General features: G+C 41.3%; 1 protein-coding gene across 4 annotated transcripts in view; it reads left to right on the top strand.

Annotated features, from left to right (window-relative positions):
• slc20a2 (solute carrier family 20 member 2) overlaps nt 1-24,387 on the top strand; it is a 39,846-nt gene extending 15,459 nt beyond the window's left edge. The window contains exons 2-12 of one of the 4 annotated variants that reach the window (XR_003297678.1): nt 6,619-7,190; nt 9,523-9,663; nt 10,236-10,321; nt 10,954-11,050; nt 11,260-11,379; nt 12,577-12,810; nt 12,903-13,533; nt 13,738-13,923; nt 16,629-16,713; nt 17,307-17,391; nt 19,628-19,758. Coding sequence is in view for 3 of the 4 variants with exons in the window: in XM_026343108.1 (XP_026198893.1) it covers nt 6,902-7,190; nt 9,523-9,663; nt 10,236-10,321; nt 10,954-11,050; nt 11,260-11,379; nt 12,577-12,810; nt 12,903-13,533; nt 13,738-13,923; nt 17,307-17,391; nt 19,628-19,792 (2,034 nt within the window). In the remaining variant the exon portion in view is untranslated. Of the gene's footprint in view, nt 1-6,618; nt 7,191-9,522; nt 9,664-10,235; nt 10,322-10,953; nt 11,051-11,259; nt 11,380-12,576; nt 12,811-12,902; nt 13,534-13,737; nt 13,924-16,628; nt 16,714-17,306; nt 17,452-19,627 lie in introns of those variants that run through there. The other 3 variants (XM_026343108.1, XM_026343107.1, XM_026343109.1) reach the window with 3 other exon arrangements.
• The last annotated feature ends 1,605 nt before the right edge of the window (nt 24,388-25,992 follow it).

Raw genomic sequence — 25,992 nt, 5'->3', positions numbered from 1 at the left:
ACTCTCATTCTCATCCAGCCCCTTCCTTGGTTGTCCTCCACAGTCATTGGTTGCCTCCGCTCCATCTGTCCTTCCTCTCCAAACACAGATAGCCAGTCAGCAGTCCACCTCAGCCTCGCCAATACTTGTCATTGGCTGTTGTGTGCTGTGAATGCGGATGCTTTCCTTTAAGAGGCAGTCTAGACTCAGCTGACTGCACCGCTCTCCCTCTCCCTCTGTGTTTCTCACTCCTTCCTTCTCTTTCCTGCAACAACACCACAACCTGCTGATTTCTCACTGAAGCTCTCCTGCTCTTTCCCTCATTCCTTACACCTCTCCTCATCAGTTGTTGTCTCTCCTCGTAATCTTATTTTCTATCACGTGCTCGGCCGGGTTTTATTGTTGGTCTTTTCAGCCAACCATTTCTCTGTGTGTGCATTTCTCCCCTTTACTGTCATTTTGTCATTTGACATTCGATTATCTCCACCACTCTCTCACCATTTACTGATGTAAGGAGACATGAAGGTGAGTGGAGTTGATTTCCAGGCTCTAGGATTTCTCTTCTTCCTGCCTGTTTGACTTATCTTTTGTCTTTATCATATCTCTCGGTTTTTGAACTTGGTAAGATGTAAGCATCTGGTGTCCTTGGCGGCATGGACTACCTATCTTTCAGGTGTAACAATTAAGCACTGCCGGTAGCAGTCTGCTGTGAGTCATCATCTGACGCTACATGTATGCTCTAGTTCTGCTCCTTTCAGCATGTGCCTGGAGAAGAAGGGTTGTTTAATGAAAGGAGTGAGGGGGGAATTGAATCAGTGCATGGATAGTGCAGCCGCGTGTCCTCAAAATAATCCTCAAGACAGTCACCTCGCAGACTGAACCACTTAGTTTTTATTCAGTGTAGCTTTTTCAGATGGGGCAGCAGTTTATTTCAAGCTGAGTATTAGATAGTAAACAGCAGTTACATGGTGTTTTTCTACCTTAGCAGACAAAAGTCTTTGTAAATTAGTCTCTCTTCAACTCTCCAATTCAGCTCTGGGTGTGGGTGGGTGTGGGTGTGTGTGTGTGTGTTTGGGGGTCAGTGTATTATAATTGTTCAAGGACACATCAACATATGGATGAAGGGCTCCAGAAACTGAACCACCAGTGATTAGTGCACAGCCTACTCTACGTCTTCAGCTGTAGCCATCGAGAAAGTTACATTTCTAAAACCAAGAAATATCAAATTGAGTTAATTGCAGTAAATGGGAGATGAAGTAATCTTTAATAAAAGAACACACTATCCTGCTGTCCTGGTTAACAACTTGTATGTTCAGCATGCCCAAAAAACATGAATCATAGATAAACATTCTTCTTACATAAAGCCCACATAGATATTTCATGGCTTAATTGAAAAGCAAAGTGTGAACAAAAACACCTCTGACAGCTCCCACACCCCTGGTGGTCTCAGGTTCAGCACCTTGGACAGTGGATGTGAAACACTTTGTACTGAACGTTAAGTTTTAATATTCTTGTTGTCATCCTCCACCTGTCACAGATGAAATCACATTAACTTGAGCTGCTGTTATTTGAACAGGACAAAAGTGAATCGACTTCATCCATTTGAGCAGGGTACTTAAACAGCCTCATTAACAGTATTTTAATTCCACAGTGCTTTTTAAAATAAACAATTTTTTGCATGCTATAAATACAAAATATTAAAATGCTTTTTGCTGGATTGTGAAAGCAGCTGACATGCAATGGAACAATATGGCAATTGCACTTATTTTGTCTGTATGCTTTATATAGCTCTGGTATTGCAGTTGGACTTGTGTGTCAATGCATGTTGTACTGCATGTTCATTATCGTCACTAAGGCCTTAAATACAAACTCCACAGCCAAGATGGTGCGAGATGACCTACGTACTTTTTTGTTTGGACGCAAACATCATCTTTAACATTAGAATTGACATCTGCAGAGGAAACCTCAAAATGAAAACATAGGTGTCCTACTTTGTTTTCCATTCTGATAAATTGCGATATGAAAATAATAATTATTAGTTGTAAATAGTAACTCTGTATTAACTTCCCTTACTAATCAAATCATATTCGGTCCGGCTTCCTCTTAGTGCTAACATTGCAACATAGCTTGCACATCATCTCAAATCATCTTTCTTAAATTAAAAACAAAACAAAACATTAAAGCCAAATTTGAATTTAAATCCAGCATACTACTTTTCCAACACCTGTTTATTTTGCATCCCACTGATTAGCAAAAAACTGCATAATTATATAATGCTGTGCATTTGCATTATAATACTGCTATGTCTGGTTTCTTATTGGCCATCCTGACTATTTTATGTGTTTGTTTGTTTTTTTGTGTAGTAGACTAATCTTCTATTTAAGGAGAAATAAAAAGGAGAAGACAGAGAGTATGTTTTAAGGTTGCGTAACATTTTATGCAACTTCTTTTTATTTATTTATTTTACACTATCAAAGATTTTATAACTCTTAGCAGTTTGAAGGTTCCAAGGTGTCATTTGTTGGAGCAGTGTAAATGGAAGTCGCACAACTTGACCATGTAGCTGGACACAGTTTGGATTTCTTTAACATACTGAAGGTCTGAATGTTTGCAGAATCTATTAGCAAGAAATACGTTTCTTATAAACTCTGTGTCGGTTGCATCACAGCGGAATATGTAACTCAATCTACTGGTAATGTTGCACTCAGGATGTTTGCTCTATGTACAAATCAGTATATACAGAAAAGCCACAGCAGGCACATCAGGTCACATATCTCTTTGTCTTTGAGAATGCGTAAACATTTCCTGGCTGTGTCATTCTGATTTTGTTTTTTATAATAATTATGATAAATCAAATCTGTTTTTAATGTGTCTTAGTATCTTTGCACTTGTTATTGTCGTATTTAAGTACAGAAAGGTCCAGAGGTTTGAGCCACACCAGCACTAGCTGAAGCCCGTCTTCTTTCAGAGTTTGCATATTTTGTATGCATTTGTATATATTTGATATTTGCATGTGTTTCATGCAGGTTGCGCTTGTTTCCTTTCCCTTGTTGTGGCATTGGATTAAAAAGGCTCTAGAGTTAGATCCTGGTGCACTTCATATGGCTTCTGCTAAATATAATATAAAGGGTCCAGTGCAGTGAACACATTTTCCTACAGGCATCAGGTTAAACTTATCTTATCTTGTTATTCTACTATCTTCTCACATTTTGTATATTTCTGAGGATTTATTTTATTTTATAGCCTCTTTTATAGACTTTTAAAAATCTAAACTACAAAACAACCATATTAAAACCCTAAGGATTAATAAACAGAAAACACAAGCCTCTCCCAGTTAAAGTAACACTAAGAAAGATTTAAGGTATTATATTATTATCAGTATTATCACTTTTTTGCACAACTGTAAACTTTATACACATTAGAGTTTTATGCCTATGCAATTAATTTTTTTTTTTTGAAAAATTAATTCAAACCAGCAATGTTTGAAACGGCTCCCCCCACTTCAAAACACCATTAAAATGTTGGAATTCCACACATTATTAGCGTGAAGGTTGACATGTGTACTACACCTGGCTGTTTGATTGGGCCCCTAGGCAGTCATTTGGAATTTTACTGCATATACCGACTGCATCCTGTAACCCTGACAAAACTCCAGCACATTGTTGTTGTTGTTTTTTAATGTTTACTTTGGACTCTTTAATCCTTCTTATTGGACTTTCTTTCGTAGTACAACGGTCAATGAGAGGACTACACAAGACTCTATTATACAAGTTTCAGCCCCGGGCAAAATTGTTTCTCTGTGCACACCTGGGAGTGGCGGCATGTGAACTGGTCTTGAAAATGGACTAATCATCAGCTGCAGCTGTTGTGTTGAGTGTCTGTTTAGAAAATTGTAGACCTGATTATAGATTATAAAGGCTTGGTACTTGAGTGCACACCCACATTAAAGTCACTCATGCTCATTTTCCCCCCTGTCCTCCTTCCCACACTAAGACGCGCAGCTGAAGGATGTAGTGTCTGCTTTCTCCATTTGACATGTTTGACTGTTGGAAAGACCGTTTCCTCTGTGGAGTGTTTGGTTCTGCTTGGTGGAAGGCCATGTTTGACAGTGCGGTCCCCTTGTGCCACAAGTGTTGCCCAGATTAAACATTTACACAGCGCGCTGTTAGTTTTTCAAACTCTGCTTCTGTCAATACATCAACTGCAAAACTGCTGATTTATACAGAAGGAAGTCAATGTGTCAAAGAAGCTATTAATTTTGAAAGTATGAGTGTAGAAAACACTTTAGGCTCACTTAAGTCTCTTGACCTGCAGACTTGGTAAAACAACAGTTGTAAGTAACTATACTTGGCATAAAGCACTCAACAAATGTATTCAAATATTACACTTCAAACAGCTAGTGCTATGTTTGGTTATAATTTATTAACACGGTTAACCTTTTTAGTAGCCAGTATCTCAGTAGACTTCACCTTATCAAACTTTTATCCAAAGAGTCTCAAACCTCTGTGTCTGAGTCCGGGGGCAGTTATCCTTCACTGTGATCCTTCACTATGATCTCCTTCTCTCTGGAGGGAAGTAGGTGAGAAGAGAATTTCCCCTCAGGCATCAGTGTATCGGTGGTATATTCTTATATGGGAAATATTTGGCAGCTCTCTTCCCCTCTATATAAAATACGGACCTGGGAACAGTTGAGTTACTGTAAGGACAATTAAACTCGTCTTAATTCATCTGAAATCTTTAACTCTAACCTATGTCATAATTCTCAGCGTCACATAAAGTGCTGGATCTTGATTCAGGGAGGTCTTGCATGGACCTGATCTACAGACAAATTATTGTCATCTTTTTGTGTGTGTGTGTGTGTGTGTGTGTGTGTGTGTGTGTGTGTGTGTGTGTGTGTGCGCTGTGGTTCAATGAAGGATAAAGGATAGTATGCGACCTCAACTGTTCCAGATGGAGCCCTTGGTCAGGAGGAGGGAGCCATAACTTTCCGCAGGCTATTTAGAAAGGAGCTGTCTGCCCCCACGCGATGAGAAGCACTTAGTCAGTTCATGCAGAGAGAATGTACTAGTCTGGCCTTCGAGCTATTTACATTTAATGCTCCCCATTAACAATTGGCTTAACCATGGAAGGGAATGTGCTGCCATTAACCCCTATGAAATGACTTTGATTATGCTTCACAGACAAAAGAAAAAGAGGAGAACAAACCCAGACCAAGATATTTGCGGTGTAGAGGTTTCCCAAAGGACCACCAGAGGCTTCAGTGTTGGTGGCCTCATCATCCGTTTCTAAAGCCTGTTGTCACTGTTGCCATGTAAATAGGCCTTGTGGAACTTTACAGGGACAAAGAAAGCTGTTTGCTTGCTGTTCCAATGGATCTGATGTGATCGGCTTTCTAAGAGATGAACTCAAGTGCATCGCTGGAGCACAACACTTACTCTCCTGACTACAACAACATTTTGTAGTCAGGAGATCCTAACAATCACTGCTACAGGAATTATTTTGCTAGGTTTACACAGACCACTGTCATTATTGATTGAATTAAAAGCAACCACATTAATGTTTTAGCTATATATCTATATATATGTTTTTACATATATGTGCGTGAGAGAGAGAAAATAGTGGAGTTACCATCTGTCGAGATATTCTTTACTTTTACTTAGCCAACACCTGAAGTTGCAGTTTTGTGAACTGTTTCCACCTCGAGCAGCAGAACAACTTCACTGCTGATGTTCTTACTGCATTGCAGTCTCAACTCAAATTCATGCAGTGAGTTTTTTTTTTTCTTTCTTTCTTTTCAATTTTTTTTACTGCAGCTTAGCCTTCGATTTAGTTTGAACTCGGACACCAAAGCTTGTAACAAAACTTGTGTCATCCAGTGAGCACTGTAGCAGTCAGGCTGAGACTAAAAAAAAAAAAAAAAAGCAATGAATAGCAGGTTAACTGCAATGTGATGTGTCATTTAAACATTTACCAGTGAAACTTTCTCCTTGGGTAACATTCCTATGTTAATAACATCAGCTTGATCACACGGCTTCCAGACTTTTCTAATTGTTGTTAAAATAATCAGATATATACAATAGACCAACATTTAAAATGTTATGTGACAAAGGCAAAATCTGTGTAAAAATAAAAGCCGGTTTGGCAGAGACATCAGCTGCCCTGTTGTGTTTGGATAAGGTGTTAATAGTCTACTCTAATGTTGGGAACATTGCTCACATCTTCAACTCGATGTTGTGGTCTTTTTATAGTCTCAGTGCTGACAGTCGGCCGTCTGAACACTCTGATTTGATTTCTTTGAAGTGCAGACTGTGATTTCCCATTACGGCTATCTGAGATGTCCTCAGCTTTCACTGCCGCCATAGTGTTCTCCCTGTTTCACCAGAAACCAGTTCTACGTAGTCATCGTCCATTCTGAATCTTTCACTCTTTTGTCTTATATCTCTTACTCTCATAAACTCTTCTCTTTCCCTCTCTCTCTCGCTCTCTCTCTCTCTCTTAGTCCCTCCCCTTCTTTGTTTTAGGCTTTGTGAGGAAGTCACGGGGAGGTGTTGTCAGATGGTGGCTGCTGTTGAAAAAGAGTAATCATGGCTTATGACACTAATCTGTTTCTGTGTCTCCTCTCTCTCGGTTCTCTTGCAGGTGAAGGAACGTGCAGACACGCTGTCTCACACTAAGCTATGGAATGCTCCCTGCACCGACCATCACTAGTCTCCAATCTTTGGACTGAAATCCAAACGCTTAGTTAGCGGCTGTGCTTCTCCCCTCGAACTCTTTACAACCAGGGGACGAAGAAAAGGAGTGGGCTTAACAAGTCCTCCGCTAAAAACGCACAGAGCACTTCTGTTTTTTAGAATATTTAAGATTTAAAAAATAGTTTTTTTTTTTCTCGGCTTGGATTTTTTTCTGGTGAAATCATATCAAGATGGATATGGAATCATATCTGTGGATGGTGGTGATTGGGTTCATCATTGCCTTCATCCTGGCCTTTTCAGTAGGCGCCAACGATGTGGCCAATTCATTCGGCACAGCAGTGGGCTCCGGTGTGGTCACACTGAGGCAGGCCTGTATCCTGGCATCCATCTTTGAGACCCTGGGCTCAGTGCTGCTTGGGGCCAAAGTGGGTGAGACGATTCGGAAGGGCATCATAGACGTCAGCCTGTACAATGACACCGTGCCCGTGCTCATGGCAGGGGAGGTCAGCGCCATGGTCGGTAAGTTGGACTAAACTTTGACATCCAGTGAGTGGTGTGATTTGTTCTAACTCCATATCACACGTGCACCATTTAATCTGAAGCCAGCTGTTTGTCTCATGTCTGAGAGAACGAAGCCAACAAGTACATTAACGTCAAAGTCGCCAATGTCTGAATGATATAAAGACATTCCAGAACATATAGGATTAGTCCAACCACTTAAACAGTTATTCTTTTAGTCTTCTTTCAAAGAAAGGCTGCTTATCGCATGATATTATAGGTTCTTAAATTGGAGAAATTTCAAGATAAAATTAGACTATGTTCACATGATGGACATTTTCCCTCCAGGTTCGTGCATTTTCTAAAATAAACACTGAATTTATTTTAAGAATCATAGCCAGATCACTGAAAATTGTTCAGAGGTGAAATGTTTGAATGTGAACGCTTATCATCACAGTTCCCTGCCACCCAAAGTTAAATAAATTCCCTCTGCTGTGCATGGTTGATACTAATTAAAGTAAGTGCCTCATGTAAACGGAGACCCCTGTAAACACCTTCTTAGGAATTTGCTTCAGCTTAAGTTAAATGTTACCATATCTTAACCGTAGGGCACTCACACAAACACACACACACACACACATCACATCAGACTTAGCTGTTTTGTGTAACATGCACAGATCCTGATTCTTACTGTGTAGAAACTCTGGATGTACTTCTTGCAAACATCTCTGAGGCTGAGATAAATGTGCATACTGCGATCAGCGTCCCCTGTATGTCCGTCGGCCCAGGACCCTGAAAAGGGACATCACTTACAGTATCTTTTTAAATTCTATGATGTGTTTGAAATTCACGTCTGCACCTCTTTGTCTGTAACTTTACATACTTTGGCTATTGCATAGTTTTCCTTTTTGCTCACTACCAAAACTTAACTACTAAATTACAAATGACCAAATTTTTTTTTTTTTTTTTTCCTCTAGGAGTTTGCTTTACTGACTTAATGAAAAATGTAATGAAATGATTTTAGTCCTTGCAAAGAAGTTTAAAGCGTATAAGTTGTAGGAATGTTAACTAACCTTGCGGCATTGTACATTACTCTACTTAGTGTCAACATTGCCCAAGTTGATTCTCTGAAAACACTTCACCACTGTCCTCTCACTACAACGCATTTGCTGTGGAGCACAGGCTGGATCTGTTGAGCATTAACAGGACTTTGCACATCAACATTAGACTACCTCATTAAACGAATGGCACAAAACAGAAAACAATAGGGCACCCGTTGAGACAATACCATTTTAATGGCAGAGTAACTGCTGGGAAACTGTGATAAATACCGTGATATTGTGCACAGGGGATTCCCGTGTCGCTGCAAATTCAGGTGTGGCAGAGCCGTAATTGTTGGGGGAAACATTATCTCAAACAGGAAACCTTCATCACTGACATGTTGTTTGCACAGAATAAGAAGAAGTTTAAACTTACTGATTTGATAAAAGCAGGAAAATGCTTCCATTGTGTCCATCAGGTTTGAATGTTCTGTTCACAAAAACAATATGGTATATACTTGTCAGTGTCTAACACTGGGCTTTGAAGAAAAAAACAGTGTGGCAATGAGACACTGAGGAATTACTATTTAAATAATGGAATTTTTTGCCCAAGAAAAACAAAAGTAAATTTACCACAGGAAAAAGTATTGTATTAACTGACCCAGAGGAGTTTTATCATGGTAAATCAATGATGCTTTGATGAATGAACCTTTATTCTCCAAGTTGTTTGCCATTATTCACAGCTCTCTGCACATTGATTATTTTTATTTTTTTTTTTTTTGCAGCTGACTTGCAGGGTATTATAAAAGATGCCTTTGTCAAAGTCAAAGACTATAATCCCACTTCTAAATCACTGTGATTACTTTTTGCCATTTAGCAATTTCAGATCCATTTTTGCGGTGATGTTTACATGACATCACTGCAGGTATGTTATAACCTTTCTGAAAGCAGGTCTGTGGCGATAGAAGATGATGGGTCTGCACTTTTTAGAATATACTGAAACATAAATGACGGTTTCATTTGTGCCAAATTTACAAACAGTACAAATCTAGACCCATAGTTTTCAATTTCTCAGTTTATGTTGGCGTAACCCAGGTAGATGTATTTTTAGTGTTTTTTACAGTAAAGCAAACCACAAACCGTAACATAATGTTACTGGTTTTACATAGTGAGTAAGAAAGTGGCACCATGATGCTGATCTTTAGTTTACAGTTTGAGCCTCCCTTTGGTCTAGAACTACAGTTTTTAAAATGGAAAACAAAGTAATTATAAAAATGGCTGAGATTTGTTTGTCTGATCGGATCTGTTCACAGGGTCCGCTGTCTGGCAGCTAATCGCCTCCTTCCTCAAACTGCCCGTCTCCGGGACTCACTGCATTGTTGGCGCTACCATCGGCTTCTCCATGGTGGCCATCGGCACCAAGGGTGTACAGTGGATGCAGCTCGTCAAGATTGGTAAATAATTAAATAAGTTGGAATGTGCCATGGCATTACATAATACATAAATCACTCCTATTCACATAACCGCTCCTTTCCCAGTGGAAGAAGATGGAATATAAACTAAATAATCCCACACCGAGGTGTTGCCAGTACAGCTACAGTGGAGTTTGTCTTTGGAAAGCTAAAACATAAACAATAATTATCAGATTTTATTGTGAGCACGGACGACTCCCTTGGCCATTTTACACACAAAGTAATCTATTTTACAAGAGGCAGAGAAACCAATTTCTTCTCCATTAGGAGCCTCAATAGATGAGAATGCAACAAGATGAACTTTAAAATGAAATAAACCCACTTACTTTCTGCTACAGAAACTATTGCTTCTCTTAGCCATAGATTTATAACACAAATGATTTGACAAAGCTTACACCTTTTCCATATGAGATAAAGGTCATCATTTATAAAGGTCGGAAGATGAGTGATGCTGGAAAACAGATTTGACAAAAAACGCTAGTAACATGAGTGATGTTTGGTGGATTTCTAGTGGTGTGGTTATTTTCTGTCTACATTTTGTCCTCCTTCTCCAGTGGCATCTTGGTTCATCTCCCCCTTGCTCTCTGGGCTCATGTCTGGACTGCTCTTCATGATAATCAGACACTTGATCCTCAACAAGGTGGGCATTAAGACAGAACATCTCCACAGAATTGAGATTATTAATAATATTTTAACTTAAAAACATGTGAGAGTGAATGTCTACAGTCTGGGTACTGGATTACTAACACAATGAGCCGCTTAGTCAAAAGTTGAAATACTAGAATTTAGACACAGACACACACGTGTAAGCACAAACTTGTCCATAGAACTTCAGCATAGATAAAATCCATTTGATTTGGCAACACCCACAGATCTGTTGCATAACAGGCAGGCTCCGGCAGACCTGGAAGAAAAACGTGTTGCAGATCATCCTAAGGTCACGACTGTAGGATTATGTCTGAATGACTCATAGCACTTTTATCATTTGTACTGTAAAGCTGGGTCAAATACAGGATGAGTTCATCTGTATCTCTGCAGGCTAAGTCAGAATAATTGGCCTTTCTAATTATACGTGTGCTGTGTTTAGTCTTTTTTTGTTTTTGGAGACTTTAACCTTGGGATATTTGTCATATTGCCTATCTAACTCCTCATAATAGTGGACCTCAGGTTGCTTAAGCATGAATTACTGTTTAAGTTCACAGTTTGCAAAGATATTTCACCTTAGTGTCTTACTGATGTGCTACTGTTGTGTTTTGTGTGTTTCCTCTTTAGGATGACTCTGTCCCTAATGGCCTGCGAGCACTGCCGCTCTTCTACGCGTCCACCATCGGAATCAACACATTCTCCATCATGTACACTGGAGCCCCATGTAAGGGCTTAGTGGTAGAGATCCTGTTTCATCTGTGTTTATTTGACACCAGTGTGCAATCAAATTATCATCTCTGTATCACTGATAGTGTCCATGTCATTTGCTTGCTCAGAATTTCTTCTGAAGGTGTGACGAGAGTGTCAACCTCGAAACTACAGCAAGGTGCTAGGTTTATTTCTTACACCTGTGTTTGTGTTCATTAATTGCAGTGCTGGGGTTGGAGATGTTACCAGTATGGGCCATCTTTCTCATAACTTTAGCCGGATCCCTGGTCTGTGCAGCTCTGGTCTGGATAGTCGTCTGTCCCTGGATGAGGAGAAAGATAGCAAGTGGGTATCTGTGTGTGTGTGTGTGTGTGTGTGTGTGTGTGTGTGTGTGTGTGTGTGTGTGTGTGTATGTGTGTATGTGTCCAGTCTTTCTCACGCCATCTAAAAGCCCAACACTTTGACTCAGGCCTAACAACAGACCTTCAGCCTCTGCTAGCACAGTCTGTACTCTGCCAGCGGATGTGTTTTCTTGCCGGCCTTTGCCAGAGCCGCAAAAGCCACCAAAACAAACAAACTGTGACCTCTGTGTACTACTCCAGGTGGTTTGCTCAGATGCTTTCATTTTTAGCTACTTGGCCAGTTGCAAGGGGTCAAGATCATATTCTTCATTGCAGAAAGCTCTCAGATCAAGGTTAGGAATTGTTTCCCTAATGGGAAAATCAGCCTGCAGCAAAGCAGAAAATGGTATCAAGTACACGCCACACGACATAGAACAGCGAAATAAGAAGTAGATGAAATATCAGAGAGACAAATTTGTTAAATTAAATAATGTCACTTGATAGACATGATAAATGCTTTGCACTTAAATATATATATTAGGGTTTATTTTTAAAGACCTCTTACACTAAAAGTTATTGAAGTGATCACATCTTTATCTTGGCTCATGTGCAGGCTGACTTAACCTGTTGCTTAACATGTCAGAATCTCTGAATATCTGTGAGACTTAGGTGTGATGTTATCGGTCCTAATCTGGATTTTACTGCATCCGTCACAGTGAAACAGGTGATGGCAGAGTTTGTTTATGTGTTGTGCTGCGCGCAACGGAGGGGTGGCATTAAGTCAGCACAGGGGATTAGTTGAAATCAGCTGATGGCTATATGTGTTGGTGGAATGTTGCTGCATTGTTTTCTCTTTTTCCCCACTTGAAGCCACAAAACAAGACAGTTTTAACAAAAAAACATTCATGGGGAGAACAAAGGTTTGCATGCCAAATCAATGATTCACTTGTGCAACTTGTGTCCTGACTTCTTCTGTGTGCTGTAATTACAGTTCATTCAGTGAACTGTTAACTGTAAGCGATTGCTCACAATTTCCAATGTAAGCCTGACTTTAAACACAATTGTGGTATTTCTTCATAATTAGTGTTTACAGTGCTTTGAATACGTTGTTAAGGAGTAGGTGTAGTAGTAGTAGTAGTAGTAGTAAAAGGTAGTCTTTCCAGTTTGTTCTCTTAACCGAAACTTCCATCTCTCAATACAGGTCGTCTAAAGAAGGAGCAGGTTCTGTCCAGGATCTCTGATGAGAGCCTGGACAAGATCCCTGAAGAGGAAGAAGAGAGCCCCGTGTTTAAGGAGCTACCAGGGGCCAAGGGCACAGATGAGGCTGTGTTGCCGCTCACCGGGGGCAGCAGCGAACGTAGCACCCGCGACTCCAGTGGAGAACTCTCCAACATGGCTAATGGAGGCACGGTCCCGCCAAATGGCAGAGTCTATGGTAAAACATATTTACAGTAGCAATACAAGTAAGTGTCCCTCTCAGCTTTGTTTGGTTACTACTTAACAACTTCTCCATCTTTCCTCTTGCAGGTCGGACCCACTCGATGACCAATGGCTGCCTCAAGTCACCCATTTCTAATGGCAGCTTCAGCTTTGATGGCCACATGCGCAGTGATGGCCAGGTGTACCACACAGTGCACAAGGATTCGGGTCTTTATAAAGACCTGCTTCACAAAATCCACCTGGGTCGCATGGATGACCGCGATCGCTCTGGCTCCCACGTCGGCCCCCCTGACAACAACTACCGCCTGCTTCGACGCAACAACAGTTACACCTGCTACACAGCCGCAATATGTGGCATGCCTGTCCAGCCGCTCATACGCACAGAGTCACGCGAGGACAGTGAAAAGCTGGTAGGTGAGGGAGGCGCCCGAAGCAACAGCGTGTCCTACTCCAAGAAGAGGGTGCGTTACGATAGCTACTCATCGTATTGTAACGCTGTGGCCGAGGCTGAAATTGAGGCAGAGGAAGGTGGAGTGGAGATGAAGCTGGCCACTGAGCTTGAGGGCGTGGAGGAGGAAGGGGCTCCAGCTCCCGTGCCTGTGGATGAGGAGGAAGATCACGAGGAGAAGGATAAGCCTGAGGTGTTCCTGCTGTTTCACTTCCTGCAGATCCTCACCGCCTGCTTCGGCTCCTTTGCCCATGGAGGCAATGACGTCAGGTGCTGCATCCTGCTGCCTACACAACCCTTAGTGGCCTGTGTGCTCATCAAAATATAGATATTTGTAATAATATCTAAAGATACACTGTTATTTCTACTGCTTTTTCCTAATGAACTTACATTCAAGCCGCTTCAACGTCATCTAGTCTCAGTCTAGCATACACACTAGAGGAGCTGAACGGTGTTATATTGTCATCTTTGCAGTAATGCCATTGGGCCCCTGGTGGCGCTGTGGATGATCTACGATCAGGGTGGTGTGATGCAGGATGCTGCCACTCCCGTCTGGCTGCTGTTCTATGGTGGTTTGGGCATCTGTGCTGGCCTGTGGGTGTGGGGCCGCCGCGTCATCCAGACCATGGGGAAGGATCTGACCCCCATCACCCCGTCAAGGTGAGAAAGCCACCACACGGGAGAGTGAGTGTGTGTGTATGTGGCCGGATGCATTTAAAAGACAGAGGCAGAGAGTATTTGGGGAAGAGGTGAACTTTCCAACATGCTTGGGTTTTACTTGCTGCTTTAACTTGATGCCACAAGTCCATCCACGATTACAGCTTCCCTGGTAAGTACTTACATGCACACAACTGAATTGGAATACACACAGAGTGTCTTTAGTGAGGTTGTTAAATGTAACTTGAACAAACACTCAAGTGCTCCATATTCTCAGGTACAGTAAACTTCTAATCATCTAATCAGGGGTGTGTGTCTCAAGCAAACTCTGATTAATCAAACTCTACTTCCCCAGCAGAGCTGCTGCTCAATTATACTCATACTTAGTGCACAAACAACCTGTTGTTGTTGTACAAAGTGTTCTTTGCATTTTCTATGTAGGTACAGCCAACAACATTTTCAATTCAGTTTAATGAGAACAATTCTAAACCTCTGACTTAGTACAATTTTTTATCAGACTGAATTAGTTTGATTTTTATTAGGTACAATGCAAAAGTAGCAGTACGTCTTTTTCTATTTTGAAGAAGTCATTATCATTTTGACAATCATGCGTTTTTCTATGAACTTAGAAATTCTTCTTTACCGTTTCCAGTTTCCTCTCCCCTCTGACCTATTACATAATAGTTGAATAAATAAGTAGTTTTATGGAGCACAACACATGAAGCCTTACAGCTCAATTTGTCCCACAGCCTAAGCAGCAGACTTCCCGAATTCATAACCATTTGCTGCTGCTTCTCTGTCCTTGAGATCTTGAGATCTTGAGATCGATCTCCCTTTCTATCTATCTCTTGCTGTCCTCTTCTCTACCCACACAGTAGTTGAAGTGTGTGTGTCTGTCTGCGTTCACATACCCAAAGGGTGTTTTTGTATATCGTGTCAGCTTAAAGAAGCCAGGCTCATTGCCTGCAGGTTGTTATGTAGGGAATGTGCTGTATGTGTGCAAGCATGCATGTTAAGGTCTAATTGTTCCAGCAAGTGTGTGTGTGTGTGGGTGTGTGTGTGTGTTGCCTGGCAGAAGCATCACACAGGGTTACAGAAAGTTGTTTGGCATTCTGGATGAAGAGAAGTAGAGCAGGAGGGATGAGGGAGGGGCACAGCCACAGTGGGAACCCTGGCTTCTCTTTTCCAACCGCAGGGAGGGACGCCAGCCTGGCTCCTCTTGCACTTTTCTTTTTCCTTCTGTCTTATTTTTTTTTTTATTCCTTCCTACTTTCTCCTGTAAATCTCCAGTTTGCAATTAACTCTCCTCTTTGCTAACTTCTTCCTTCTCTTCATCCTTTCCCATTTTCCTCACTGCACCTTCTTGCCTTTTATTTTATTATTGGCATCAAACCTTTCAAAGTCTTGCAGTTGTTCTCACGCTCGCTCCACCTAATGATTTTCTCCTTTTTCTTCATTCCTCTTCCTTTTGGCACTTTTCACCCTGTGTGCCTGTTTTCTTTCTTTTTTGTTAATCTCCTCTTTTTCCATCACCAGCTTAGCCTTTTGCCAGGACTCTAAGACAAATTTGCTTTGGTGACTGTTCTGAAAGGCTCTCCTTCCTCCAGTGTCTCTTTCTATGCATCAGTCTGAGGGGGCAAAGAGATTCAAGTGTGTAGGTGTACTTGTCCGAGTACTTGAATGATGCACAGCCCAGTGTTTTTTTTACCTAAATTATGGATTTATATCATCTTGGGCAGCTCTCTTGTTGAATCATCAAAGCGATGGATTGCTGCAGATTCAAGTGACCTCTCCAGGTTTTGCCAGTGGGACACAATTGTGTCTCCGTGTGGGGAGGTGATCCTGTGTGGCACGCTTATATAATTGACCGGCTTACACAAATGTTTATAGTTGTTATAGCTGTTTGAGGTGGGGTGAATGGCGTCTGCATATCTGCAGCAGACTGAAGCGGTGCCAAAATCAAACCTTCAGACAGCTTATAGTAGGCGTTTTGGACATATCACAAAAGGAAATAATAAAACATGTGGCAGCTTAGTGCTATTCATCTGCTGAGGGTTGAAGCTTCTGGTGTTGTGTGAGCAGACATTGACATTTTGAGCATCTTACACTTTCTAGTTCACCCCCAAATAAACACATCCACAAACAAACCGGTTCAGTGCCATGTTGTAAACAGTGTTGTTTTAGTTTAAGCTTCTGTTCTTTTAGCAAGTAACTGGTAATAAGCTGTTAATGATCCACTTTGAAGTCGCTTCCTCACTCATCTGTTTTTTTTACAATTTAGTTCCAGTCCACAGTCTTCCAACGATCCTCTCTTTCCAGTGCCCCCACTACTTCGGTGTCACAGTGTGAATAATGTTCTGGAAAGGAGACATGGTTTCAAATGAAGTGTCCCGGGTCGGCACATGCACTCGCACATTTTGCCCCATGTGTGGGCGTCTGAGCTCCACATGTAACCATACTGTTTATGAATTACTAACACTTATTAGTGTTGAGCTGATACAAGTGCTGTCTTTGTTGTGTGTGTGTGTGTGTGTGTGTGTGTGTCTGTGGCTGAGAGACGGCATGCTCTAAAGATCTGTTCAATGTTCTACTGTGGTTAATGTGAATGCTGGTATGTGGTGACACGATTCCATCAGCAGTACGTCCCAGACATTACAATGATAGATGTCTCTTTGCCTCCCACCCCCTCCCCCCCCCCTCCTCCACAGTGGATTCACTATTGAACTGGCTTCTGCACTCACAGTCGTGTTGGCTTCAAATATCGGAATCCCTGTCAGTACCACACACTGCAAGGTATGAATGAGTGGACCTCCAGCTGGCCTCCTAACTGTCATCCAAGCATCTCCATGGGACCGGGAGCTCACACTGCATCTCAGGGCGTCGGGCTGGAATGAAACGTGCCACTTGAATCCAAGTCAGTCTTGGAATCAGATCTTTTCTGTGGCGAACACCCAGATTATCACAAAGAAAAGCTCTCTTTTAAATCCCTGCATCTGACAATCAGAACTAATTTTCAAATTGTCTTAAAAGATCCAGCCAGCTGCAGACGCCCCCAGTTAGCAGTGTGCAGCCCCTCTCCCCTGATCTTTTCAGGAACGTCGTATCCAGGCTGGAAGATGTGGCCGACCCCGTCCGGCTGGTGCCTCATGCTCTGTTTCATTTCCACCAACTCTCTTCCATTTTGCCCTCTCAGCACTGGCCTGGTTTGGTGTGTGGGTCCTCCACCGTCCGTCCGGTGCTTGGCTGCAAGCAGATACCCCCCACCCCGACACGCACACACCTCCACCACCAGCCTCTCCCCCCAACCCCACCTGTCACACTTGTTTTCCACTTTTTTTTTACCTCTCCCTCTCCATCTGTCTCTCTCCACTCATCTGTCTTTACAGCGGATTTTGCATTGAAGTAATGAGTGCGCTAACAGTGCTTGTTGCATCAAATGTGGGCATCCCAATAAGCTCCACCCACTGCAAGGTATTGGAGTCATTGGTAGTGAAGCTGTGATCGAGAGCCCTCCCAGAGCTCCACGCTGCTTCACCTGTAGCTGTCAATCGCCAATGCCAATCACAACCTCTGTTGTTGAAGTTTTGACCTGTCATGCAGTTTCTCTACAGCAGCAAAACCTCCACCTTTCCCCTTAATGGGACCTTTATTATATGAAACCGTTTCCTTTTTATTATCTTTTCTCGTCATCTTATTAGGTATCAAGCAGTGTATCACATTGAAGTACATCTTTTAAACCAAGTGGTTCAAGAAGTTGTCACCTCAAGTTATTTTTTTGCATCATTTTTTAAATTATTCTTAAAGATAAAACAATTTTAAACATTTACAGTAATCATATTTAATACTTAAAGAAACAGTTTTCATTTTGTAAGGTTAAACTTGAGCGCATGCTTCAGCAACAACAGCAGCCCTAGCTAAAGGAGTAGTTTGGCATTCATGGAAACATTTTTGGACGTTTGATGTCGTTTGCTCTGTAGAGTAACCTAATCATGTATTTGTTTGTTTTTATTTTAGAACAGTGCTTTAAAACATAAATGGTTTGCTGAAGGGAAACTGCAAAAGACTCAAAACTGGTTTCTAATTACTGATGATCAATTTATCTAAACATCAACATCGCCATCCATACCCATATTTTATTTCTCACCTCCAAAAACCCTTCCTTAAAACCTCAGATAATCAGCTGCTGTGCCAAAATGCTTAATGTACTGATGGTTAGAGGTATATAACTGTGGTGGTGATTTGATTGATTAAGTGACTGTGTCTTTGGGATCCACAGATATTGTTGAAGTGTCGTTTCTTTTTTTTTCCACTTTAAGGATTTTTCTCAATTTAAGCATTGTTAAAAGCGACACTGAATTTTAGTACCCAACAATATCTGTCAACATCTCCCAGATGGCTGCAAGAGTGTGTGTCTGGGTGTGAATGAGCGGGAACGGGCTTCTGTTTAGTTTTTTTCTGTACTTCTGTGTAGATGAAACTAAATCGAAGCCCAGCCCTGGTGTGTGGAGCGCAGTGGTGTGATTATGTACAGTGACTCGGTTCAAAAGCTCGACAGGCAGTCTCAGGTTGCACAAGTTCAGGTTTTATTGTTGCATGCCTGAAATACTACAAATGGCTATAAACAAACATCATGGTCACAAAGTTATTGTTTCACACAGACTCGGCTTTCGACTGTTTTTAGAATAACACTCATTATCCAAATGAAGGAGAATTTAAGAAATGAACTTTCAGTCTGCTTCACTGAAATCTCCTCAGCCGCAGACATTTTTGTGTAGTCCAGCACTAGTCTGAACTTTCAGTCGCTGCCATGACTGGTCTCTGTTGACTTGAACGTGTGACAGGAGAGTTGTTTCTCTGGCCATAGAAGAACAGGCAAACACAGTTCAACTACTGCACCTGCGACACCACAGACGGAGCTGGAAACAGTCACTGTACTTTTCATGTTTTGCTCCAACACACTGTGGTGAAATGTGTTTGTGCGAGTTGTTTGTGAGAGGTTCTCCAAATTGAGTTGTTGTATTCTGATTTTATTTCTTTCATACAGGTGAGTAATGAATACATAAGTGGAACTCTGACACTGGAGATTTATTTACATAACGAAAGGAGATTTGTTAAAGAGCAAATGTTGTATTTTTGATACATTAGATCTGCCTGTTTCAGACTTCCATACCTACAGAATTTAATATAAATAGTGATAACTTAAATAATCTGCTTGCTCTAACTAACATAGACAGTTTGGACCAAACTGGTCTCGAGGAGCTGAAGGTTGCGAACAGGCTTTCTGTTCATCTTTTGTTCAGTTAGCTGTCTTGTTGTTCAACTCAACTATTGGAAACGGTTGTTTTAGTTTAAGCTTCATCTAATTCATTAACTTCCCTTGCACACAAATTTATCGGCAGCAGTCATCCCATAATAAAACGTGTGTGATTTTCTATTGCACATGCTATGAACAGTCTAATTATATTAACTTTTGATCTGAGAAAAAACGAATCTGAGGTGTGTTGGGTGAAAACTGCTAAATAAAGAAATGTAAAAAAAAACTCCCACACACTGTAAAAAATGGTAATGTACCAAACTGCTCACATGATCTGAACACGAAGTGACAACTTGAACAACCTGCAGCTCTTCAGTGTCTTTGACTTGCCACCTGAAACATTTTGTTCTGTGCTGCTGCTGACTGTTTGTCTTTCGTGGCTGCGGCCTCCAGGTGGGCTCGGTTGTGGCCGTGGGTTGGATTCGCTCAAAGAAAGCTGTGGACTGGCGCCTCTTCAGGAACATCTTCCTGGCGTGGTTCGTCACAGTGCCCGTGGCTGGCCTGTTCAGCGCTGCCGTCATGGCCCTGTTCGTCTACGGCATCCTGCCCTTCGTCTGAGGGCACACTGCTGGGAGGGAGAACTGAGGAGAAGCGTGTCAGATAGAGAGGGAAGCCTGAGTTAAAATCATAGCGCAAGTGTCGGGGGTGCAGATAAAGGAGAGGGAAGTGACAAGAGGAAAAGGGTAAGGGTGATGGGGAAGAGAAAGAGAAGAGAGGGAGGAAGCTGCAGAGGTTTGAAGATGGATTTGGTTGTACTGAGGATGTGAGGAGGGTTGGTTCACATGCTGCCTGGCTCTGTAGTCCAGTTTCTGATTGGTCTTTATTTATTCTCTACAAGAAAGTGTGTAACCAGTGTTTTCACTGTATCATTCGATCTGCTGTACATACAACAGTATGGAGATTCCTAGTAAGTTTTAACTAAAATAATTTTTATTGGGGACTCAGCAGTAACATTTTCTGTCTTCATTAAAAAAAAAAAAGTCAGTCTAAAAGATGCAGACAACTAAAACCAATTAAATTGTTAATTCTGTTCACTTGAACTTACAAACACATCTGAATTGATCCCAGGTAGCATATTTATTATTTAGGAAAAATCCTGTATATATTGTAATATTGGATTGAGCGCGTTTTGTTGCATTGCGGCTGCGGCTTGCTCTAAAATAACAAAACAAAACAAAAAAACAAGGAGGAGAAACGGTGCGTGTGGTCAGCCAACCTATCCATCATCTCACTTTTAACATACTAGCCAGGTACAACTGGGGCCAAATGGAAAGGATGCCTCAGCAAGGGGTGGTGGGACTGTCACTCTGCTTTTTGTTTTGTTTTTTAATTTTCCACATGATACCATAGAAACCCGACTTGCTAAAGAGTTGATTTTTGTCAAAAGCTCCTGTATGTTTTTAGAGATGGATCTCATATTTTTAAATGATGTATTATAATGTAATTTGTACTGTAAATACTGTCCGTAAAGAGTTCGGCTGTGGGGGTTGGTGGGGCGGGGGAGGGTCATGGTTTGTTATAGGGGTAGGGGCTCTTCACCTCTTATGATGCCATATTATACAGTACAGTTTCATCCCACAGGCTCTCATTAGAGTAAACACTACACAAGCTGCTGTTTTTTTTGTTTGTTTTTTTGTGTGTTTTTCTTTTCTTGTCAGTGGTCGATTGGAAAACAGTGTTTAAATTTACAGTACTGAAACCCATTCACATTACACATTTCATTCCTTTTAATTTAATCGTATCAGTAAAGTACACAGTATTGAACGGAAGGTTATTTACGCGAGGGTTTTTTCCTCCTCGCGGTGGTTTTCACACGCCGATATTGGAGGGAGACTGCTCTCATTAGAGCAGCACCATGCCAAAGTAAGCTGCGTTGTCGCCGTATCAGCGCAACAGTTTAATGTAGAATAATGAGGTTTAGGTGCTTCACAAGCCAAAACACTAAAACATTGCAAACAAGAGAAATGCACATTCAAAAGGTCTCATGAAATGTTCACATATCTTCCTTCGTATGCCTTTACTTTAACACATGAAGCTCAGTTACTGCAGTCGTTTTCTCATATCGAAGGCGCCATGCCAACAATGGATCTCTGCACTGTCCATGTTCAGGTTAGTTCAAATGCCTCGCTCTGTTCGCTGGTCAGATTACACGTCTCATCTGTTTCAGTAACCCCGAACCTCGGTCTCATGCTCCTCGTGTGTCATAAGTGAGGTTAATGTGCAAAGATGCCTCCAGAAGTGAAAGCCTTGTCATATCAGAGGGCGATTATGTGTCGTATCAAACCAACTCCAACTGTTGTGTTGTAACTCAGCCACTTATGCAGAGGTGGAAAATGAGGGGATTCGACCTCAAACCTGTAGCTCCTCAAAACTAGCTGAAGCGTAGAAACATTTAGTCTATTGATCACTTGTGTTTCACTCTAAGTGCTGAAGTTCGACTTAGATATCACACGGTCAAGTTGGGAGCGGAAGCAAAGTCCAGTGTTTGAGGCCGTTCATATCGCAGAAATATCTTCTGTCTTTGGATCGTTATGTTTGAATGAGATGGTTTTTGTGTGTAGGGAGGGGGGTTGGGGTGGGAATTAGTACTGATCATCACCAGCTTTTTAACAGAGTCACCTGACCTGTAGATGAACAAAGTCTAAAGCTTTTCTTATTTGAACAAACTCGATGCCAGGTGTTTTAAAGTTTGTTTTGTTCTTGTGGTGTGTTACCTAATTTTCATTTTATTTCCTCATGAACAAATCTATGCTTAAGTAGCCACTTGCCTTGTAACATTGTGTTTTACTTTGTGTAGATATGGTAAAATAATTAAGTACTGTGGTGTTTACATCGTAACCATATTGTAGAATATCTGAAAAAAAAAAAGACTGTTGCCTAATGATGCCAATGAAAGACAAAACTATTAACCATGAATTTTTATGTGCAAGAAAAAAAATAACCAGAAGTGTCTAGAGAGAAAGAGAGTGAGGGCAAAAGTGCGTGTGATGACGTTTTGTTTTTTGTTGTTGTAGTAGTAGTAGTAGTAGTAGTGCTAATCATGATCCCTGTCACTTTACACTGCTACTACAATGTGTTAACACATGTATGGGTGCAATTCAGTAATGAAGAGAATAACTATAGAAATTTCATCGACTATATATTTTTCTACCATATCTGAGTTTTAACCTGGGTGAGCTTCCAGACACTTTGGACAGACTTTGGGGGTTGACGGGGAGTTTGGTAAACGGACTAGTTACTGTATAAGATCACAGCGATGTTGAAACGTGGTCTTGTTATCGGGTGTCTCACCTAACTGGTGCCATGTGCCACACTTCTTCTAAATCCCCGTGTGTCCTAACACGTAGACTGACGTGTCGCTTGCCAATAAATCAGATTTTTAAATTGCCATTTTTATTTTTGAATTTTAGATGAAAACACTTTGTAATTTTGTTTCCCTACTGCTTTGATCGTGAGCTGTGAGAGCAGGACAGCATCTTGCTAAAACCAGGACGACTGCTCACCGAAGGCAAAATCTAGAAGCTAAATCTTTGTAGTTGAGAAAGTTAAAACTCAAACGGTAACGGAAAACTGGACTATGAGGACATTGGTTTCCACTCTATAAGCTCGTACCTTTCAACTCTTGCACAGGCTGTGAGTTACGCAGGGGGCTGCACAGAGGGAGCAGGTGTGTTCAAAGTTAAACTAAAGTTAAAACTTCATGGTAGCTGCTCCTGTTAAACCGTAGTGAAGTCGATTTTATTCATGCATGATGTGTTCACATGTAAATGTCTAAATCTATAGTAGAAATTCAGTTTCAGCGGGAAAGAAAGTCGCTGAGACTAGTGCACGTTTATTGAGCTTGTGTTTCGCCATGTTCTGCAGACCCCCTTTGTAACTCACCCTGTCATTTTTCTTTTGTTTGTTTGTTTGTTCGTTCATGCATTCATCATCCTGATAGGCCAAAAGGGATGCACTGCTTGAGATGGGGCAGGAAAGTGAATATTGCTCTCTGGTGGCAGCGTTGGGCATGTTTGAAAGAAAGGTCTGGTAGAAAGTCTCCAGTTTAAATGTAAATGTAGAGGAAATATTAAACTCAAATACAAACCAAATCATGGTTGGAGCACAAATAATGTCATTCAGTTTTCCAACTTATAGCTTTTTGACTGCAGGAACTTAGTGGGCCGGTAATTTACGTTGTTGGTTCATGCATTCGTGAACTTTAGAGAGGTTGTGGGAGCACCCTTTAGGAGATGATAATAAAATTAGTTCCAGGAACTTCCTGAGGGGAGGGGGGAGTAGGTGCTTGTGGGGCTTTCACTTAAAAGTAAGAGCATAACAAGAACAGTGTGAAAACACGTGTAAACTGCAGCCAGGGAAAACCAAACCCGAACTATCCACCGTCCCGTTACCTTACAAACGTGAGATTATGGCGAAGCTCCAGGTTCAGGTTCACTTAACTTCCTGCAGTCTAAAAACCCCATTAGTTCCAAGTGTTTTAGAGTCTTTTAAGAGGTATGGTTAGGTATGAACGCAGCCACTAGATGGCGTAGTCTGACACTTTCCCCTCCCTGTAGAAAGGGACAGCATTGTAGGCCAGTCCGTTTCAGCTGATCAGTACCATCCAGGGAGTTACTTCACATCTACTGCATCATAACTGTTTTCTAACCGTTTCGTAGAGAGACACTAAACAGAATGTGCAATACAAGCTGTCTGTCGTCAAGGTGCAGCTACATTGATGTAGCTCCACCTGCCCCAGTGTAATAGCACCCTCTCCTGTGTGTGTGGAACTAGCACCACCTTAAAAAAAAAAAAGGTGAAGGGGCTTCAGTTCAGACCTTCATCTGGATGTGGCGTGCTGTCTCTAGTTTTCTGGTCTGTTTTGTAATAGAACGTGCTCCTCGGCCGGCCTGCAGGCTTTACAGCTCTGTGTTGTCTTTTTACTGTTTACTGCTATTTAACTGTCCGGTCCTTCATAAGTAAAACTAATAAATGAATAAAAAATAAGCTGAAAAAAAAATGGAAAAAAGAAACTGTAGCCTGCTTCTACGAAATCTTGAAGCTCTTCTGATTTGCATATATCGTACTGTAACGTTTTATTTAAGATTTTAGTGAAAACTGTCTGCATTTAAACTAAATGATGGGAATTAAAATTACAAAGAATACCTAAATTCCACTGAGACTCGTGTCTTATTTGTTGAACCTAAAAGCTGGGAACACTTTTTATGTTGTGTACGTGATCACCTGTTTATCTTTGCATGTCTTACTTTAATACTGTACAGGTGCAGCAAGGTGAGATCTAGCACACCATCATCATATTGCATGTCCCCATGTCTTATATATATATATACACATATCATAGCCTTCACACACACACACACACAATCCTGCTGTGCTCTGCTGATTCTTCCATGGCATTATCAACCAGGGGGCAACAGATGGCCTTTGTTTGGTTTACTGCTGCGGAAACACGTCAGCTGTGCTACATACATTTCTCTTTAGTAGATTCCAGTTAGGCCGGCTGAGACACATAATTCATATACTGTTACAGAACTGACAGATGCTTTTTAAAAGAGTCTCACCATTAACCTATTTACTGGAGTAATGACAATTGAGCCATTATTGAATTTATCATCACATATGAACTTGTTGTACGTCTGCAATACATTGCTGTGCCCTAAAACACTTCATGTGTCTCTATTCATTTCCCTCCTGCTCTGCATGCATTTGGTTTCCAACAGCAACCAGCCTCCTTAAAGACTGAATGAATCTGCCAGATCTTTTCAGGCTGCTGTTATTTAGGGTTTTGAGCTCGGATAATAATTCATTGACTTGGATCAGATTGCACTCAAAAGTTCCCAGCGCTGTGGCTGTCTGTGCTGGGTTTAATTTAAGACGTCTCTACAGTAACGCTGAGAAATGCATTGAATGGGATAATGGTTTCCATTTCATGTTGGTTAAATCAGTAACCAAGAAGAAATGGAAACCATAACCTCCCTGCAGTCCGAGCTTTGCAGTGCTGCCGTAACGGAGCCATTGTTCATGCTTTGTGAGAAGTATTTGTTCATCTCCTTTATTTTATTTGTGGTTCCTGTGTTGGTCCTAATTGACAGCAGAAAGTCCTTCAGCAGTGATGAAGTGTGGCTCCTGCACACTGTTAACAGTCGCCTCAGGGATCAGGCTCAGCGTTCACACAAGGTTTATAGTGACTCTTGGTAAAAAAAAAAAGAAAAACCTCTCAAGATAGAAATCAGTCAAGCAGGGAACAGGTTGGACACTATGTTGTCATTCCAACTAATTATTTACTCGTCCTTCCTGTTGGTGACTTCTGGTTTTAACTTTGTAGCTCGTCACAAATCTAATTATAACCCATGATCTGCGAGTGGCCTCAGACACTTCCTTTGCTGAAATAAAGATTTCTTAGGCTGAAACGTGTTCATCCAGATGCCAGATGACTTTTAGTGTTGTTCCATTTTAAACTTTCTGCCAATGACTAAAGCTAAACAGTGAACTTACTCAGTAACCGAATGAGGTTTAGTTATTTAATGCGTATTTAGAATTTTACCTTTGATTAATTAGCTTGACAGACCTTCCATGACGTGGATGAACTACAAACATAAATCCACCATAATAAAGATTATTAGAGTGGTGCGTGCTGCTGTTGGACAGTATTTTGTATTATACTGATGTGTCTAATATTTTGTCCACCCCATGAGATGATGAGACTGTGTTGTCCAGAAAGATGTTAGAAAATAAAGACGCCACAAGTACCTTCAACT

The sequence above is a fragment of the Anabas testudineus genome, chromosome 9 (genome assembly GCF_900324465.2).
Source record: "Anabas testudineus chromosome 9, fAnaTes1.2, whole genome shotgun sequence".
NCBI classification, from domain to species: domain Eukaryota; kingdom Metazoa; phylum Chordata; class Actinopteri; order Anabantiformes; family Anabantidae; genus Anabas; species Anabas testudineus.
Note: the sequence above shows the minus strand (reverse complement) of the source record. Positions and strands in the feature narration are given on the sequence as shown.